Source organism: Balaenoptera acutorostrata, chromosome 1 (genome assembly GCF_949987535.1).
Source record: "Balaenoptera acutorostrata chromosome 1, mBalAcu1.1, whole genome shotgun sequence".
NCBI classification, from domain to species: domain Eukaryota; kingdom Metazoa; phylum Chordata; class Mammalia; order Artiodactyla; family Balaenopteridae; genus Balaenoptera; species Balaenoptera acutorostrata.
In genome coordinates, this window is record NC_080064.1 from 81,549,657 (window position 1) to 81,570,533 (window position 20,877).

The 20,877-nt window shown below is 35.8% G+C and overlaps 1 protein-coding gene and 1 long non-coding RNA gene across 2 annotated transcripts in view; one reads left to right on the plus strand and one right to left on the minus strand.

Annotated features, from left to right (window-relative positions):
• BRDT (bromodomain testis associated) overlaps positions 1-7,180 on the plus strand; it is a 49,524-nt gene extending 42,344 nt beyond the window's left edge. The window contains exon 17 of the mRNA XM_057552593.1: positions 7,112-7,180. Coding sequence (XP_057408576.1) covers positions 7,112-7,180 — 69 coding nt within the window. The remainder of the gene's footprint in view (positions 1-7,111) is intronic.
• Positions 1-20,877, minus strand: part of LOC130708825 (uncharacterized) — a 31,115-nt gene that overhangs the window by 9,137 nt on the left and 1,101 nt on the right. The gene's annotated exons all lie outside the window — the stretch shown is intronic.

Sequence of the window (20,877 nt, forward strand, 5' to 3'; positions counted from 1 at the left end):
TAAAATTTCATAGTCAAAAGACACAAGCATAGTGTAATAATAGAGTATCAATCCTGGAGGCTACCAGACTTTGAGTTCAAATCCTGGTTCTTCCATTAACTAGATGTTGGAGCCTGGACTATTTATTTAACCTCCCTGTGCCTCAATTTCCTTATCTGTAAAGTATGGATAATAAAGGTAAAAGGTGAAATGAATTTACATGTATTAAGCACATCTGAAAATGCCTGGCACATAGGTAAAATCACTTACTGTTATTACTCTTGAAAAATCCATAAACTGCCTATGAATTGTGGCTAAAAGATATGCCATCTGTCCCTAGTCAGTGTTTATTTAGTTCAACACTAGATGAAGAAGTTATATGTCAATTATATCTTAACAAAACTGGAAACCAAAAAAAAAAAAAAAAAATGACTTATGTTTAAGGAGTCCTTAATATTTAAAAACTGATGTTTTAAAAAGTAGAATTAATTCCTTTTTTATTGAGGTGGATTATTCTTTTATCTGTGGATTATTTAGAAGTGTGTTATTTAGTTTCCAAATATTTGGAAATTTTCTGGCTAGTGAAAATAATAGAAAATTAGTGATTTCTAATTGAACTCCATTGTGGTCAGAGAACATACAATGTCTTGAATTCTTTTGAATTCACTAAGACTTGTTTTATGGCCCAGATTATGATCTACCTTGGTAAATATTCTGTGTGCACTTGAGAAGAATGTGTATTCTGCTGCTGCTGGGTAGAGTAGTTATTAAATAGGGCAAGTTGGTTGGTAATGTTTTACAAGTCTACTAAATTCTTGCTGATTTTCTGCCTGTTTGCACTATCAAATATTGAGAAGGGCATTGGCATCTACGATGGTATAATTATAGGTTTGTCTTTTTACCCTTGTAATTCTATCAATTTTATTTCATGTTATTTTGAAGCTGTTATTAGGTGCATAGACATTTAGAATTGTTACATCCTCATGATTAGTTGACCCCCTTTTCATTACAAAATGACCTTTTTTACTCCTGGTAATATTATTTCCTGTGAAATATAACCACTTCACCTTTTTTATGACTAGTGTTGGCATGGCACAAAAATTTTTTCCATCCTTTTACTTTTAACTTATCTGTGCTTTATATTTAAATTGATTTTCTTGCAGGCAATATATAGTGTAGTCTTGACGTAAAAAAAAAAATCCAATCTCTGTCTTTTATAGGAGTGTTTAACCAATTACATTCAATATGATTATTGATATGGTTACGTTTGAGTCCATCATCTTGCTATTTTTTGATGTGTGTCCTCTGTTCTTGTTATTTTTTTTCTCTGCATTCTTTTAGATTAATCATATTTTTTATGATTCCATTTTATTTCCTTTATTGGCTTATTATCAGTAACTCTTTGTTTTGTTACTTTAGTGGTTGCTTTAGCGTTTACAGTATATACTTTAGCTTGTCACAGTCTTCTCAAGTTATATCACACCACTTCACATTTAATATAATAGCCTTGCAATAGTGTACTTCCATTCCCCCCCTCCTAGCCATTAGGCCATTGTTTAAGCAGTCAAATTGTCTCTAAAAGTTTTAAATGACATTAAAAAAAAAAAACCTTGTATTTACCTACGTAGTTACCATCTCTAGTGCTCTTTATTGATTTGTCTAGATCCAGATTTCCAAATGGTATAATTTTCCTTTTCCCTAAAAGGACTTCCTTCTAACGTTTCTTGTGGTGTGGGTCAGCTGGTGATGAAATCTTTCAGTTGTTGTGTATATGAAAATATCTTTATTTGGCCTTTGTTTTTCATTAATAGACTTTATTTTTAAAGTGTTTTAGATTCACAGCAAAATTGAAAGTATAAAGAGTTCCCACATATTCTCCCCTTTCCCCCACCAATACACAACCTCCCCCACCATTAACATCCCACATTAGTGCAGTACATGTGTTACACAATCTGTGAACCAACATTGCCACACCATTATCAATCTTATTTTATCAAGGAAAGTCCATAGTTTACATCAGGGTTCACTTTTTGTGTTGTGCTTCTTATGGGTTTTGACAAATGTATAATGACATACACCAACCATTATGGTACCATCAGAATACTCTCCCTTTCCTGAAAGTCCGCTGTGCTCCTTCTGTTCACCCCTCCCTCCTGAACCCCTGCCAACCGCTGATCTTTTTACTACCATAGTTTAGCCGTTTCCAGAATGTTGTATAGTTGGAATCGTACAGTATATATACCTTTTTCAGATTGGCTTCTTTCACTTAGTTATATACATTTAAGTTTCCTCTGTGTCTTTGTAGGTTGCTAGCTCATATCTTTTTAGTGCTGAGTAATATCCCATTGTATAAATGTACCACAGTTTATCCATTGACAGACATCTTGGTTGCTTCCAAGTTAATCACTGGGTTTTCATTAATTGTTTTCTTCATGTTTCTTGTGCTTTGTTGAACTTATTGGAACGATGTGTTTATAGTTTTGATCAAGCTTGGAAAAATTTGGGGCATTATTTCTTCATATTTTTTCTGTTTCCTCCTTTTCTCCTTTTAGTGATTCCTATTACTTTTGTATTAGGCCACTTGAAGTTGTCCCATCTCAGACATTATAGTTGTCATATCTAGAAGTTGATTTGGGTCTTTTTAATGTTTTTAGTATCTCTATTAAACTTTTGAACAAATGGAATACAGTTATCATAACTGTTTAATGGGTTCTCTGCTAATTCTGACATTTATGTCACTTCCAGGTTGGTTTCGATTGATTGATTGATCTCCTTTACAGATGGTGTTTTTCTGCTTCTTTGCTTACCTGGTAACCATTGATGCCAGATGTAAATTTTACCTTATTGGGTGCTGGATATTTTTGTAATCCTGGAAAACTCATGTGAATTCATAGGACATACGGAAACATTAGTTCCAGAAGAAAAACTCCACTGGCTTTGGCTGTGGTATTGATTATGATACAAGTAAATTTCCTAGGAAATAATATACAAAAGTTTTGTCAGCCTCTTATCTATAGTATGAAGGTAGAAACAAATTGCATTTAGCAGTGTTGTAACATATGGTGGAGTTTACTTTAGAGCAACATGGTCTTATAGAACTTTCTACAATTATAAGAATGTGCTTTATACAATCAGATATAATAGCTGCTAGTCACATATGGCATTGAGCACTTGAAATGTGGCTAATACAACTAAGGAACTAAATTTTTCATTTTATTTAATTTTAATTAATTTAAACAGCAAATTTTTTATATTGTTTTATTTTTTTGTTTGTTTTTTAGGAGTTCTTTATTAAAGTTTAATTAGTACTTTAATAGAAGTATTTCTCTAGTGACCTAGGAATTTTTCCTTTTGGTACTCACAAGGGCCTGACTTCAGTCACCCACAAGTGATATCTCAGCAACCTACCTGCCACCTAACAACCCAACTAGGTAACCTGATACAATTTCTAAACCCCAAGCATTTTTCTGGAACCCACTGAAATGTGACTAAAAATGCCACCTCTAGCACCTTGACAATTGAAAACCTGACTTTGGAGCTACCTACTATCATTCTTGACAACCCAAACTTATGCTGCTGCTACTTGACAGATCCGTATTGTAAACAGCTGCAAAAACTTGACATCTAGCATAAGCTCCCTACCAGAGCTTATGCCAGTTCCTTTGACCCAGTTTTGATCTTAAATTTGAATGGCTGAAGTGTATATTAGGACCACTGAAAAAAGGAATATCCAGGTTATGGTGTCAGCTGCAGAGAGCCTTAGTATTTAAATCGTGGTATCTAAGGTTAATTGGTATAGGCAGTAACCAGTTCGATATCAATAAGTATTCCACTAGTTCAGATTTAGTCAAGATGGAAGAGAATCTAAAATAAAGTACTTTTATTTATTCATTTTTTTAAAGTTAGTTTATTTTTTAAATTAATTCATTTATGCATTTTTGGCTGTGCTGGGTCTTCGTTGCGGCACTGGGTCTTTGTTGCGGCACATGGGCTCTTTGTTGTGGCATGCGGGCTCAGTAGGTGCAGCTCGCAGTCTTAGTTGCAGTATGTGGGATCTTAGTTCCCCGACCAGGGATGGAACCCGGGCCCCCTGCATTGGGAGCATAGAGTCTTAACCACTGACCACCAGGGAGCTCCCAAAGTACTTTTTTACTTTTTATTTTAAAAAAAATTTTTTATTGGAGTATAATTGCTTTACAATGTTGTTAGTTTCTGCTGTACAATGATGTGAATCAGCTATAGGTATACCTATATCCCCTCCCTCTTAGACCTCCCTCCCATCCCACCCCCCTATCCCACCCATCTAGGAAGTCACAGAGCACCGAGCTGAGCTTCCTGTGCTTTATAGCATGTTCCCACTAGCTATCTATTTTACACATGTCAATCCTAATCTCCCAGTTAGTCCCCGCCTCCCCTCTCCACCCCCCCCACACCACGTCCACAAATCCAGTCTCTGTGTCTGCATCTCTATTCCTGTCCTCAAATAGGTTCATCTGTACCATTTTTCTAGATTACACATATATGCATTAATATACAATATTTGTTTTTCTCTTTCTGGCTTACTTGACTCTGTATGACAGTCTCTAGGTCCGTCCACATCTCTACAAATGATCCAATTTCATTCCTTTTTACGGCTGAGCAATATTCCATTGTATATATGTACCACATCTTCTTTATCCATTAATCTGTTGTTGGACATTTAGGTTGCTTCCATGTCCTGGCTACTGTAAATAGAGCTGCAGTGAACATTGGGGTACATGTGTCAAAACCTTTTGAATTATGGTTTTCTCAGGGTATATGCCCAGTAGTGGGATTGATGCGTCATATGGTAGTTCTATTTTTGGTTTTTTAAGGAACCTCCATACTGTTCTCCACAGTGACTGTATCAATTTACTTTCCCACCAACAGTGCAAGAAGAGGGTTCCCTTTTCTCCACACCCTCTCTGGCATTTATTGTTTGTAGATCTTTTGATGATGGCCATTCTGACTGGTGTGAGGTGATACCTCATTGTAGTTTTGATTTGTATTTCTCTAATAATTAGTGACGTTGAGCATCCTTTCATGTGCCCCTTGGCCATCTGTATGTCCTCCTTGGAGAGTTATCTATTTAGGTCTTCTGCCCATTTTTTGATTGGGTTGTTTGTTTTTTTGATATTGAGCTCCATGAGCTGTTTCTGTATTTTGGAGATTAATCCTTTGTCGGTTGTTTCATTTGCAAATATTTTCTCCCATTCTGAGTGTTGTCTTTTCATCTTGTTCATGGTTTCCTTTGCTGTGCAAAAGCTTTTAAGTTTCGTTAGGTCCCATTTGTTTATTTTTTTTTTTTTATTTTCATTACTCTAGGAGGTTGGTCAAAAAAGATCTTGCTGTGGTTTATGTCAAAGAGTGTTCTTCCTGTGTTTTCCTCTAAGAGTTTTATAGTGTCCGGTCTTACATTTAGGTCTTTAATCCATTTGGAGTTTATTTTTGTGTATGGTGTTAGGGAGTGTTCTAATTTCATTCTTTTACATGTAGCTGTCCAGTTTTCCCAGCACCACTTATTGAAGAGGCTGTCTTTTCTCCATTGTATGTTCTTGCCTGCTTTGTCATAAATTCGGTGACCATATCTACATGGGTTTATCTCTGCTTTCTATCCTGTACCATTGATCTATATTTCTGTTTTTGTGCCAGTACCATATTACCTTGATTACTGTAGCTTTGTAGTACAGTCTGATCCTCCAAACTCCTGAGGGTCCCTCCAGCCATGGGAACCCCTCCCCTCTCCCAGCCACCCCTCAGGAGCGCTGGTCCCATCCAGCCTCCACTCCTCCCCACTCACTCCCCCCCACGTCCTACCCGGTCATTCAGGGGTTCCTCCCGTCCCCTTGGGTGTCAAGGTCCCCCACCAGTGTCTGGTGGGTGCCCTAGTTGTGGGGAGACATGAACTCCACGTCCTCCTACTCTGCCATCTTGACTCCAAATTTCCCAAAGTACTTTTAAACAAAACAAGTTTCATTACATATTTTTGGAATTTTGCAGTATGTCTGGATACTTCTAGGAGTATCAGTGATATTTAAACTAGGACAGTGTATCCTACTCTCATTGGAGGGTTAAAATAGAACTTTTAAGGAACTATTTGGGCTAGATATTTGGTATCCTAAGAGCTGGCATTAGGAAAATAGCCTGGGCTAAGATCTAAGAATTTACCCTATTGTCTCTAAGGCATATTTAAAGAAATTTTCATAGTTTTTAAGAGTCACACATAGCTTCTTAATATCCTTTTGGTAGCTAAGTCATAATTCCAAGTCTTCTTCCACATAGCCAGAGAACACTGATTCCCATCCAGGAAGTCAACCAACTGGTTTGCAAACTGGTGCTTTTACCTACTACTCTGGGCTGCTACTCTTCACTGATTTAAAAAAACAAAACAAAACAAAACATTTTTTGAACTTTCCTAGTTGGTGTCATTTCAGATGTGGCAAATACTATCTAACTTGTATCACAAGGACTTTTAGAGAAGGCTTCAGAGTATAGTAAGAACCTTTTGTTTCTTTTGTCTTAATTAGCTTTTCCTATACTTTAGCTTATTTTATTTAGCTTTTTAGCATTTAATAAACAACATTGTACTGAGTGTTATACATGCAATCTGGTTGCTCTTCATAAATATCTGTATATAAAATAAACTTGGTTAGATCATTTGCCTTAGGTTACACAGTAATTGGCAAAATCATGGAAAGCCCTTGGCTTTAAACATAGTATAGTTCTCTCACATAGGTAAGATACTAGTTCATTCAGAAAATAATTTTATGTGTCTAGCACTGTGTTGGCTGGAGAGATACATGAAACCATATAATCTCAGTTCATGTTTATATTAACACTGAGAACTTTCTTACTTGGAGAGATAGGTTAAACTTGTTATTTGTGTTCTTGTAAGTTTTAAACTTATTTTTCTTTACTACGTGAACAGTATTTTAACAAAAATCAGATAGTATTTGAACAGATATTAAAAGTTAGGTACAAACTCATTATGTCAAATAAATTGCATTCATTTTGTATGTTCCAAATGTTGCATTATCATTTTTTCATATAGATGTAACATAATGAAGGTATAAACTTTTTAAGTAACATTTACGTTTTCTCTTCTTTTCTACAGATGGCTGGTACCATTGATATGACTCTTCAAAGTGACATTATGACGATGTTTGAAAACAACTTTGATTAAAACTAGGTTTTTTAATTAATCGTCAACTTAAATGAATAATACAAAAGATTACAATGCAAATGGTAAAATGATTGCTTTCAGACACCAAGATACCAATCTTATACTGTATTTTGACTGCTCTAAGATGATTAAACAATTTTCACTTAACGTTTCTTAATAGCTATATGTTCATTTTTTTAATGACATAATTTACAGGACATTTTATAGTTCTGGATCCCTAAAAATTGAATAAATTCCCAAATGCTATTCATTTTACAAATAGTCTACTATATATTATAGGCCCTGTCTAAGCAATGAAAATCCAAAAGAGATGGTGCCTTCCTGTTTAAAAAATGAAGACTATACAAGGGTATCAAAAATATAGTTCTTGTTGAGTTTCTAATTTTGCTTTTTAGAGGGAGTTGTCATTTAATGGAATTCAAACCTTATTTTATGGAGTGATGGGCCCTTTTGTAATGCAGATGTTTCAGTATTTTATTTATTTTTTAAAATTGAAGTATAATTAACCTACAACACTGTTAGTTCCAGGTGTACAACATAGTGATTCAATACATCTATACATTACAAAATGATCACCATGAGTTTTTAACTTTTAAAACAAATATTTGTCTGCCTTCAAAAATATTTAGAACCTCTAACAAACAATACTTGGTTTCTTTGAGTGTCAGGTTACATAAGATTCTCTAATGGTTCTATATTCAAAATTTATATTACCTATGGTTTGAAAGGTATTGAATTTGAGGCAAAATAGCAGTAGATATTAATTATGTATGCAAGTTTTTATAAGAATCTATACATTTCTTAATATGCATATGTGATAGCAATGGAAATCTAAATTTTTACTTAACTCTACTAAGTGTTTAAGTCTGTAAAATATTTTTGTTTCATCATTCTCAAGTTGGAATTATGTATAAATCATGTATATCAGCTTCATGTATTTTAAAATTTTGGACTCTTGAAGTGTAACATTCAGGCACTATTCCAATATCATCTAAAGTGAAAATTCAAAGTGTATGTGTATTATAGAGAGAAAGAGAAAGTTTTCTTGGCTTAATTTATTTTTATAATCAATATGATAATTTTTTGAAATATCTTTAAACTATTGACCATTTTAAAAACATGATTAACTAGTAGCTAAAATGGTGATGATACCTTCATGAAACATAGCCAGACTTAAAGTAAAAATCATACCTATACCTATTAAACTATATTTTTAACCAAGAAATTAGTATGCATATACTAAACAGCATGCATTGTTTTTCCTAAAAGATCATATAGATATATAGTCTAATCTATATTTATATATATAGTCTTAGATACTTCAGAAATGCATAGTGGTTACCTCTAGGTGATGGGATTACAGGATTTTTTTTTTTGCTTTTTGGTTTTTTTCCATTTTCTGTAGACTTTTCAGTATTTTCTGGTTCATTTAAATATTGATTATGTAATGCTTTTATGATCTGTGGGAAATTTTCCATTTTGAAGAGAATAAAAATAGTAAATAAGAATTTACTTCTGTCAAATACACATTAAATCTTTCAACAACTGCCTTTAAATAACTAATAAAACTGCTCAATGAATGATCTTTGTCTATATCTAAAAAGAAAGTTCAGCTTCATTAACATATCCTTTTACATTAAATGGATTACTTGAGGTTTTCCTATAAACATTTGCAGCAGTCCTTATAGAGAGCTATGTTATGGTGATCAGTGTTTAGTTTAACCAATTTAACGCTTGAACCTTTGCTCAGTCAGTAAGGGGCCTGGCACACTGCAGATACTCAACAAAATTTTGGTAGGTTGGTTGAAGGCAGTTCTGCAGAGAAAATATTGATGTATGACTGATCCTATGTTACGCATTATTTTTTAGTACAAAATTGTTTGGCTTCTCTTAACTTCTTGCATGGAGTTTACTTGTGTTAACAACATTCTCTATATAATCAACCATTTTGCTTTTTTTTCCCTCTTTTTGTTCTTGAGTTGTTCTGGAAGTGTGGTCCATGGACCAGCTGCATCAGCATCATCTGGGAACATGCAGATTCTCAGACTTCAGACTTACTAAATCAGAACCTCTTGGTGTGGGGTCCAGCAACCTATAGTTGACCCTCCAGGTGATTCTAATATACACTAAAGTTTGAGAATCACTGCTCTAACTGAACCCTGGCTCTCTCCTGCAGGCTGTCATTTAGTACTTGTTTTTCCACTAATGGTTTTCTTATCTTGGGAGTGCTACTTGCAGACCATTCTCTCTTTCCCTAAATATGCCAGCTTTAAGTTTTTCATGATCATCAGACTATACCACCCATAGTCATTTAGCATCCCTGGTTCACTCCTCTTCGTTCCCCAGAGATTTTAGTCTGTTTCACTGTCACTCTCTAATTGATGCTTCTCAGTCCCTTGACTTCTCTGCTAATGACCTTAATATCTAATCAACTTTAGCCACTCCTTTGTCATTGCCAACAACTATAACTCTTCCTTAATCTCAGTTTCAAGCATCTTAGCCTCTCACTATTTACTCCTGTCTTTTTCTAGCTTAATCTGGAAAGGCCCTGACTCCAGCAATCATTAGACCTCACTAGGACCTACGATCCTTTAACCCTAGTGCCTTTTCACAGTACCTCTCCCCTCACACCCTCACATCTCTCCTTATCCAGAGTCTGTAGTACATTATCATTTTTTTTTAAGTTTTTTTTTTTTTTAAAGATTGACGTTTCTTTTTATTATTTATTTATTTATTTATTTATTATTTATGGCTGTGTTGGGTCTTCGTTTCTGTGCGAGGGCTTTCTCCAGTTGCGGCAAGCGGGGGCCACTCTTCATTGCGGTGCGCGGGCCTCTCATTATCGTGGCCCCTCTTGTTGCGGAGCACAGGCTCCAGACGCGCAGGCTCAGTAGCTGTGGCTCACGGGCCCAGTTGCTCCGCGGCATGTAGGATCTTCCCGGACCAGGGCTCGAACCCATGTCCCCTGCATTGGCAGGCAGATTCTCAACCACTGCGCCACCAGGGAAGCCCTACATTATCATTTATAATCGCTCCCTTGCATACACTCTCAACTCCATTGTTCCTTTCTTTGTTGAATTCACTTGGCAAAACTCCAGTCTTTATTAATCTGACTGCCTGCTTGGCACCCATGAAACTGGTTAGAGAAAGACATACACCTCTAGCAAGAATAACAAAAAGAAAAAGACACAAATCACTACAGATCCTATAATCATTAAAAAGATAAAAGTTACAAATAACAACAAAAAGATAAAAGTTACAAATAATAATAACAAAAAGATAAAAGTTACAAATAACTTTACATTCATAAATTTGAAGAAATGGACCAATTCCTCAAAAAACATAAACCATCAAAACTCTATCAATGTGAAATAATCTAAATAGCCCTGTACCATTAAAAAAATTTTTAATTCATAATTTAATGGCTTCTGAAAAAAATCTCCAAGCCCATATGATTTCACTGAAAAATTATACCAAACATTTAAAGAAGGATTAATACCAGTGTAAAACTCTTGCAAGAAAAAAATCTATTCTAGAAAATGCCTCTTCCAGAAATTGGCCTATTCTGTCATTTTTGTCAACAGGACAAATTTTATCAACAGGAACAGGGAATACTTCCCAACTCATAAGGCCAGTAATACCCTGATACTAAAATCAAAGACAGTACCAAAAACAAAAAACAAAAAAGCTGCAGACCATTATCTGTAATGAACTTAGACACAACAATCTTAAACAAAATACTAGCAGACCAAATCCCACAATGTATGAAAAGAATTCTACTCCAAGTGTGATTTATTTGAGCTATGCAAAAAAAAACCCAAGTTATACAAATTGGAAATGAATAAAACTGTTTTTGGTGTTTTTTTATTTCTTTAGCTATAATTTCCCAAAATGTTAAATAATAGAAGCAATAGGAGTCATTTATATTTCCAATTTTAAAGTAAATGGCTGCAGGATTTCACCATAGGCTATTTTTGGGGGGTAACTATAATGTTTAAACAGTTTCTAAATTAATCTTGCTTTAAGGAACAGCTGCTGAATTTTTGCACATGATTTTCTACACAGAAAATCCAAGAAATCTAAAAAAAACTACAGCTAATAAGTGATTTAAGTAGGGTCACAGGATACAAAATCAACATACAAAAATCTGATCTCTGCAGGCTAATGAGCATGTGAAAACTTAAAAACAGTAACGTTTATAATCACTCAAAAGAATATGGACTATTTAGGTATACACTTAACAAAACGTGTACAGGATCTGTATACTGAAAAGTACAAAATGCTTATGGAACAAATCAAAATAGAAAGACCTAAATAAATGAAGAGACATACTGTGTTCATTAATTGGAAGACAACATAGTAAAGATGTCAGTTCTCCTCAAAATCACATCCTATCAAAACCCCAGCAGTTTTTCATAGACATAAACAAGCTTATTCTAAAATGTATGTGGAATGGGAAAAGCACTAGAATAATTAAATAATATTGACAAAAAAGAATAACATGAGGAATCATTCTGTGTGACATTAAGGCTTACTAAAAAGCTATAGTGGGGACTTCCCTGGTGGTCCAGTGGGTAAGACTCCAAGCTCCCAATGCAGGGGGCCCAGGTTCGATCCCTGGTGGGGGAACTAGATTCCGTATGCATGCTGCAGCTAAGAGTCCACATGCCACAACTAAGAAACCCACATGCAGCAACAAAGATCCTGCGTGCCACAACTAAGTCCTTGTACAGCCAAAATAAAATAAATATTAAAAAAAAACTACAGTAATCAAGAAATGTATTAGTGACGAGGTAGACCCAGAGAACAGTGGACTAGAACAGAATAGGGAACCCAGAAGTAGAACCATAAAAATATGCTCAATTGATTTTTGACAAAAGTGCAATTCAGTGGAGGAAGGATGGAAGGATAGTCTTTGTGGTTTTTTTTTTTTAGTTTATTTTTGACTGTGTTGGGTCTTCGTTGCTGTGCAAGGGCATTCTCTAGTTGCGGCAAGCAGGGGCTACTCTTCGTTGTGGTGTGTGTGCTTCTCATTGTGGTGGCTTCTCTTGTGGAGCACAGGCTCTAGGCGCATGGGCTTCAGTAGTTGTGGCATGTGGGCTCAGTAGTTGCGGCTCGTGGGCTCTAGAGCACAGGCTTAGTAGTTGTGGTACATGGGCTTAGTTGCTCTGTGGCATGTGGGATCTTCCCGGACCAGAGATTGAACCCGTGTCCCCTGCATTGGCAAGCGGATTCTTAACCACTGCGCCACCAGGGAAGTCCTGGAAGGATAGTCTTTACAACAAATGGTACTGGGGCAACTGGATATCCATAGGCAAAAAAAAAAAAACAGACAATCTCAACCTAAGTCTCACATCTTATGCAAAAATTAACTCAAAAATGCATCTTGGACTTAAATGTAAAATGTAAAACCATAAAATTCTAGGGAAAAAAACAAGAAAAATCTTTAGGCTCTGTGTGTTAAGCAAAAAGATTTTAGACTTGATACCAAAAGCATGATCCATAAATGAGAAATTGATAAATTGGATCTCTTCAAATTAAAACTTTTGTTCTATGAAAAGATAAACTACAGATTAGGAACAAGTATTTGCAAACCACATACCTGACAAAGAAATATCATATACAATAAAGAACTCTCAAAACAACTGTAAAATAATTAATTAGGAAATGGGCAAAAGACATGAACAAAATTTCCTCAAAGAGAATATACCTATGGCATATACACATGAAAGCATGTTCACCATCATTAGCCATCAGTGACATGTAAATTTGAACTGCAATGAGATATCACTGTACATCTATCAGAAAGGTTAAAATAAAAAAATAGTGACAACACAAAATGCTGGCAAGGATGGAGAAAAACTGGGTCACTCATATATTGCTGGTGGGAATATAATGGTAGAGCCACTCTAGAAACCAGTTTGCAGTTTCTTACAAACAAAACATGCAAAGCCATGTGACACAGCAATTGTACTCTTGGGCATTTATCTAAGATAAATGATAACTTATGATCACACAAAAACCTGTACACAAATGTTCCTAGCAGCTTTTTTCATAATAGTCAAAAACTGGAAGACATCCAGATGTCATATAATAGGTAAATGGTTAAACAATTTGTAATATATACATACTGTGGAATACTACTCAGGAGTAAAGAGGAATGAACTATTGATATATACTATAACTTGAATTTATAGGGAATTATTATGCTGAGTAGGAAAAAATCCCCAAAGATCATATACTATATGATTTCACTTACATAACATTTTTGAAATGACAAAATTTTGGAAACAGGACAGATTAGCAGTCACCAAAGGTTAGGAATGAGGTGTAAGTATGGTTATTACAGGGCAACATGAGGGATACTTGTGGTAATGGAACTGTTCCGTATTTTGATTTTGGTGGTGGGTACACAAAGCTACATATATGATACAATTAGAAAGCGTAAAGTACACTGGATAAAGTATACACAGGTTCTATTATTTCTCTTATAACTTTGTGATTATGTCACTTGAAATGTGAAATTTAAAAAAGGTAATACTCAAAACTAAAAAATAAGTACTAAACTTATAGTGGTAATCATTTCACAATATATACAGATATCAAATCATTATGTTGTACACTTAAAACTAATACAATGTTATATGTCAATTATATCTCAATTTTTAAAAATTAGGGAATCGGGCTTCCACTTAGGATCTAGAAAACTGGAAAAAGCATTTCTCCCATCATTACAATGAATTAAAAAGCCAGAAAATCTTTAAATTCACAGATTAATCTGAGGGCTGACATTGCAGGGTAACCCAAAATCTAAGGAAAGACAAATGCATCAAAGGAGAGACATGACATAAGCACTGGCTTACCTGAGGTAGGTACCATCAAATGCTATATAATCTGGCAACAACAACAATAACAAATTATCTAAAAGTTCTAACAAATTGCTAAAGGCTGGTGTGGGCTAGCTTGAGAATATAGAACCTTTGGGAGCACAAGAGAAATATGCCATCACTCTCAGGCTCTTCTCCAGAGACCTCATCAGTACTTAAAGATTTGGGGGTGGGGGTGGGGCAGGATGAGCATTCTGAGAAAGCCATCCTCTTGATGCAGGCCTAGAAGAGAAGAGCAGCAGATACAGGAAAAGCACAAAGGCCCCCCAGATCCTTCTCCCCCATCTTCCCTAAAAAATATAAGCCTTAAGCTTCCGGAGGAAGAACAGCAAACCCTATCAACTTTAGGGCATAAATGAAGACCCACTGCAACTGGGGGAAGGAAATAGAAATAAAACTTCTAATCCTGGGAGAGGGGCAGGAAATACAATGTGGGTCCAGACCATTAGAGATACCGTGTCACTGGGGGCAGGGAAGGATCATTTAGAAGGTCCCACTCCAAGGACATACTGCCTGCTGATGAGGCTGAATTAGGACAGCAGAGAATGCTCCTCTCTGCCCTGCCCTTCTTACCACCAGGGTAAAATGCAGTCAATGACAAGTAAAAGCAGTCTACTGCAATCCAAGGTGCAAGAGCATGGAAAGAGACTGTAACTAACACTAAGTATAAAGAAAGACTTAAAGATGAGCATGTAGCAACTATTGAGAAAAATTCACTGGCAAACCAGGATCCACCCTCATGATTCACACCAGATCCACACCAGAGAAATTTGAGAATCTGTGGTGTACTGAGGATAACCGTAGCAACAATAAAATCCAAATCCAGCTCAACTTCTGACTAGATTGACTCAACCTCCAGACTAAAGGCCTAGCAAAAGAAAAAATGTGTCAATTTCCAGGCATAAAAAGTATATACTTTTGTCTCTATTGTCTTACACAAAATGTCTTTCAAGAAAAAACTATGAGGCATACAAAGAAGCAAGGAAAAAAAAAATCACACTGTAGAGACAAAGCAATCAACAAAAATGGACTTAAAGATGACACAGTTGCAACTATCAGAGAATTTTTAATTACTATGATTAATGTATTAAAAGAGAGGAAAAATGGACAATGTGTGATCAGATGGATAATTTCAACAGAGAGATAGTAACTATAGGAAAAAATAAAATGGAAGTGCTAGAAAATGAAAAACATGGTAACAAATCAAGAATGACTTTGATGGCCTCATCAATAGACTCAACACAGCCAAGGAAAGAATCAGTGAAACTAAGTATAGATCAAAAGAAATTACCCACAGAAAAAAGCAGAGAACACAAAAAGTGGGGTGTGGTGGGACCAACAGAACAGAACATCCAAAAGCTGTAAGGCAGCATTATAATCTAACATATGTCTAATTGGAATCTCAGAAAGAGAAGAGAGAGAGAATGGGACTGGAGAAATATTTGAAGGGACACTAGCTAAGAATTCTCCAAAATTAATTTGTATTGGGAAAAAAAAACCCTCCAGTTTTTCCTTCTCCTGAGTAGGGAAAAACCCTCAGTTCTTCCTCCTGTGTGTTTCCTTTATTAGTCACACAGAACGCTTCACTTCTGGTCACCAAATGTGTGGGGGATTTCCCCCAACCAAACAATTCTCTGTGACATCATCTAGGTGTCCTACAATTTAACTCAATTCTGAAAGTATCTACCTGGAGATAGTATCAGATCCCACAGGTTAAGGGCTCAGTCCCACAAGACTGATGCACCTTTCAGATGCCAATCACAAGTAGTAGATCCCCAGATTATCCACAACTTCTGTCTGACTTAGACAAATCAGAGGTTCTCATGACATTTTCTCCCTTAGATTCAATTATTTGCTAGAGCAGCTTACAGAACTGAAGGACACACTTACTTATGTTTATCAGTTTATTAAAGGATGTAGTAAAGAATACAGATGAAGAGCCAGATGAAGAGATAACATAGGGCATGAGGTCTGGCAGGGTCACAAGCACAGGAGCTTCTGTCCGTGTGGAGTTGGGAGTGTGTCACCCTCCTGTATGTGGATATGTTCACCAGCCTGGAAGCTCCCCAAACCCCATACTATTGGGATTTTTTAGAGGTTTCATCACAGAGGCATGATCAATTATTAGCTCCATTTCCAGCCCCTCTCCCCTCTGGAGGAGGGAGGTGGAGCTGAAGATTCCAAGCTTCTAAACATGTCTTGGTCTTTCTGGTGACCAGCCCCCATCTGGAGCCATTCAGGAGCTCACCCAGAGTGAACTCATTAGAACAAAAGATCCTCCTGGGGCTCTTATTACCAGGAATTTACAAGGGTTTTAAGAGCCCTGTATCAGATATGGGTCAGAGACCAAATATTAGAATAACAGATGCTCCTAGTTCTCTTATCACTTAGAAAATTACAAGGGTTTCAGGATCTATCTGTCAGGAAGCGGGGCAGAGACCAATATATATTTTCTATTATCTAACATAGTGACAGATACAAAACCACAAATTCAAGAAGCTCAGAAAATGGTAAGCAAGATAAATACAAAAAAAAAATCACACACACTTAGATATATCATATTTAAACTGCTGAAACCAAAGACAAACACGACACAATAAATACAGAGGAACAAAGAAAAGAATATGGCAAACTTCTCATCGGAAACTGTAAAAGTCATAAGATAGTGGAATGGCATCTTTAAAGTTCTAAAATGAAAATCTTGTCAACCTAGAATTCTATATCCACTGGAAACATTTTCAAAATTGAAAGAGAAATAAATACTTCTTCAAACAAACAAAACAAAGTATTTATTGCCAGCAGACCTGTATTACAAGAAATGTTAAAGGAAGTTCTTCTGGTAGAAAGGATGTGATTCCAGTGAGAAACTTGTATCTATACAATGAATAAAGAACACTAGATATGGCATAATGGAGGTAATTATAAAACTCATTTTTTATTATTTATAAATGCTCCAAAAGATAACTGGCTAAAGGGGAATTCCCTGGCAGTCCAGTGATTAGGACTCTGCGCTCTCAATGCCAAGAGCCTGGGTTCAATCCCTGGTCGGGTAACTAAGATCCCACAAGCCACGCGGTGTGGCCAAAGGAAAAAAAAAAAAAAAGATAACTGGCTAAAGCAAAAACAGTAGCATTGATAAATCTAAAAAGAGGAATAGGCAAATCCACCATTACAGACAGATTTCACCATTCTTCTTTCAGCAATTGATAGAATGAGTTGGCAGAAAGTCAGTAAAGATCTAATAGTCCTGAACAACATTGCTAACCATCTTTACCTAATTGACATTAATGCCACACACTAGCTAACAACAGCAGAATACACTTTTCAAATGCAGCTGGAACGTTCACCAAATAGACCGTATTTAGGGACATAAAGCAAACCTTGACAAATTTAAAAGACTAGGTAGTTTATAAGATTCCATACCAGATTTAAAGTAGAAATTAATAATAAAAATATATCTGCAAAATATTTGGAAATTAAGCATTTCTAAATAACCCATGGTAAAAGAGGAAATCACAATAAAAATTAGAAAATATTTTGAATTGTATGAAAACGAAAATGCAACACATTAAAATTTGTGGGATGCAGTGAAGTGGTGATATTTAGAGGAAAATTTTTAGCACTCAGTGTTTATATTAAAACAGAAGGAAGATCTCAAATCAGTCATTTAAGCTTCTTCCTTAAGAAACTAGAAAAAGCAAATCTAAATCAAGCAGAAGACAGGACATAATGAAGAACAGAAATCATTTAAACTTAAATGAAATTAAGTTTCATTAAAACAAAACAAAAAATAGAGAAAAAAATCAATAAAACCAAAAGCTGTTTCTTTTTTTAAAAAGACAATAAAATTGATAAGCCCTCTAGACAGACCTACCAAGTAAAAAGAGAAGACACAAATTACAAATGTCAAGTGTGAAAGGGAGAATATTACAGATCCACAGACATTCAAGAGATAATAAGGGCATGTTATGAAAAACTCTATGGCCATAGATTCAACAACTTATATGAAATGGATAAAATTCTTAAAAAATACAAACTGCCAAAGAGGAAACAGATCACCTGAATAATCCTACAAATATTAAGTAAATTGACTTGTATTTTAGAACCATTTTAAAAAAAGACAAAAGCAAAAGCAAAAACAAAAAAAAAACCCAGGCATACATGGCTTTTTTGGAGAATTCTACCTAACATTTAAGAAACAAATTATACTGATTCTATATAAATTCTTCCATAATATATAAGAAGAACAAATATAAATGCATAAATCATCAACCAAATATTAGCAAATTGATTTCAGCAATATATTAAAAATACACTACTTCATGATCAGTTGGGGTTTATTCTGGTAATGAAAGGCTGGTTCAACATTCAAAAAATTTATATGTAATTAACCATATCAGTAGGTTAAAAAGGAAAAACTGTGATTATCTCAAGAGAAGCAGAAAGCCCTTTTACAAAATTCAACCCCCATTTGTGAAAAAAAAAAAAAACTCTCAGAAGCTAGAAACAAAAAGGAACTTCCTCAATATGATAAATGACATCTAAAAAAATCTTCAGGGAATTCCCTGGTGGTCCAGTGGTTAGGACTCCCTGCTTTCACTGCCGAGCACGAAGGCTCAATCCTTGGTCAGGGAACTAAGATCCTGGAAGCTGCATGGCTCAGAAGAAAAGAATCTTCAGCTAATATTATGCTTAATAGTAAAAGACTAAATGATTTCCCCCTATGATTGGGAACAAGGTAAAGATGCCCATTCTAACTCCTACTCAATGTTGTACTGGAGGTCCTAGTCAGTGCAATAAGGGAAGAAAAAGAAATAAAGGGCAAACATATTGGAAAGGAAGAAATAAAACTGCCTCTATTCACAGATAACACGACGGTCTACACAGAAAATCCCAAAGAATTTTTCAAAAAGCTACCAGCGGGGCTTCCCTGGTGGCGCAGTGGTTGAGGGTCTGCCTGCCAATGCAGGGGACACGGGTTCAAGCCCTGGTCTGGGAAGATCCCACATGCCACGGAGCAACTCGGCCCGTGGGCCACAACTACTGAGCCTGCGCATCTGGAGCCTGTGCTCTGCAACAAGAGAGGCCGCGATAGTGAGAGGCCCGCGCACCGCGATGAAGAGTGGCTCCCGCCTGCCACAACTAGAGAAAGCCCTCACACAGAAACGAAGACCCAACACAGCCAAAAATAAATAAATAAATAAATAAATAATTTAAAAAAAAAAAAAAAAAAAAAGCTACCAGCACTAAAAAGTGAGTTTAGCAAGGTCTCAGGATTTGAGACATAAAACAAAAAAAATCATGTAAGCACCTAGAATCAGCAAGCAACTGGAAACTGAAAAATAGCATTTACAATAATATTTTTAAAAGAAATACTTAGGTATAAATCTTACAAAATACATGCAACATCCGTATGTTTAAAACTATGAAAAACTGATAAATCAAAGAAGATCTAAATAAATGGATAGATATGTTCATGGATTGAACAACTCAATATTGTTAAAATATCAGTTCTCTCAAAATTGATTAATAGATTCAATTCATTCCAATCAACAATTTTTGCCAAAATTGACAAGCTAATACTAAAATCTGTATGGAAAATTAACTAGAATAGCCAAAACAATTTTGATAAAGAAGAACAAATTTGAAGGACCCATACCACCTGAGTTCTAGACTTACTATACTTTCAACAGTCATGACAAGTGTGTATTAAAACTTCCCTGCTGGTACAGTGGTTAAGACTCCGCACTCAGACTTCCCTGTGGCGCCGCGCAGTGGTTAAGAATCCGCCTGACAATACAGGGGACACAGGTTCGATCGCTGGTCCAGGAAGATCCCACATGCCGCTGAGCAGCTAAGCCTTTGCACCACAACTACTGAAGCCGGCGCACCTGGAGCCTGCGCTCCCCAACAAGAGAAGCCACCGCAATGAGAAGCACGTGCACCGCTACAAAGAGTAGCCCCTGCTCGCAGCAACTGGAGAAAGCCCCCGCGCAGCAAGGAAGACCCAACGCAGCCAGAAAACAAAACAAAACAAAAAAGACTCCACACTCCCAATGCAGGGGGCACATGTTGGGGAGCTAAGATCCACATGCTGCACAGTGCAGCCGAAAAAAAAAAAAAGATAAGTGTGTATTGGAGAAAATATAGACGTATAGATCAATGAAACAGACTAGAGGGTCCAAAAATAGTCCCACATGTCAACTGACTTTCAGTGAAGGTGCAAAGGCAGTTCAATAGAGGAAGAATATTCTTTTCAACAAATGATACCAAAATAATTGGATATCCACATGGAAAACATAAATGTCAACCCATACTTTGCATCTTATGCAAAAATTAACTCAAAGACCTAAATATAAAACATGAAATGATAAAACTTCTAGAAGAAAACATACGGGGGAAAAAACCCTTGTTGACCTTAAGTTAGGTAAAGATTTCTTACATGCAAGACCAAAAGTACCACGTATAAAAGGAAAGTGATAAATTGGATAACATCAAAATTAAGAAATTCTGCTCTTCAGAAGTCCCTAAAAATGAAAAGACAGACTGGGAAAATATTTGCAAACCACATGATGTGTGATAAAGGATTCATATCCAAAATATATAAAGAACTTTCAAACTCAATAGTAAGAAAATAAGCAACCCAATTTTTTTTTAATCTGTAAAAGATTTGGACAGCTGCTTTGTCAAAGAAGAATATATTCAAGTGGCACACAAGTACATAAAGATGCCCAACATTATTATCATTAGAGAAATGCAAATTTAAATTTCAATGAGATACCACACTACACAACTCTTAGAATGGCTAAA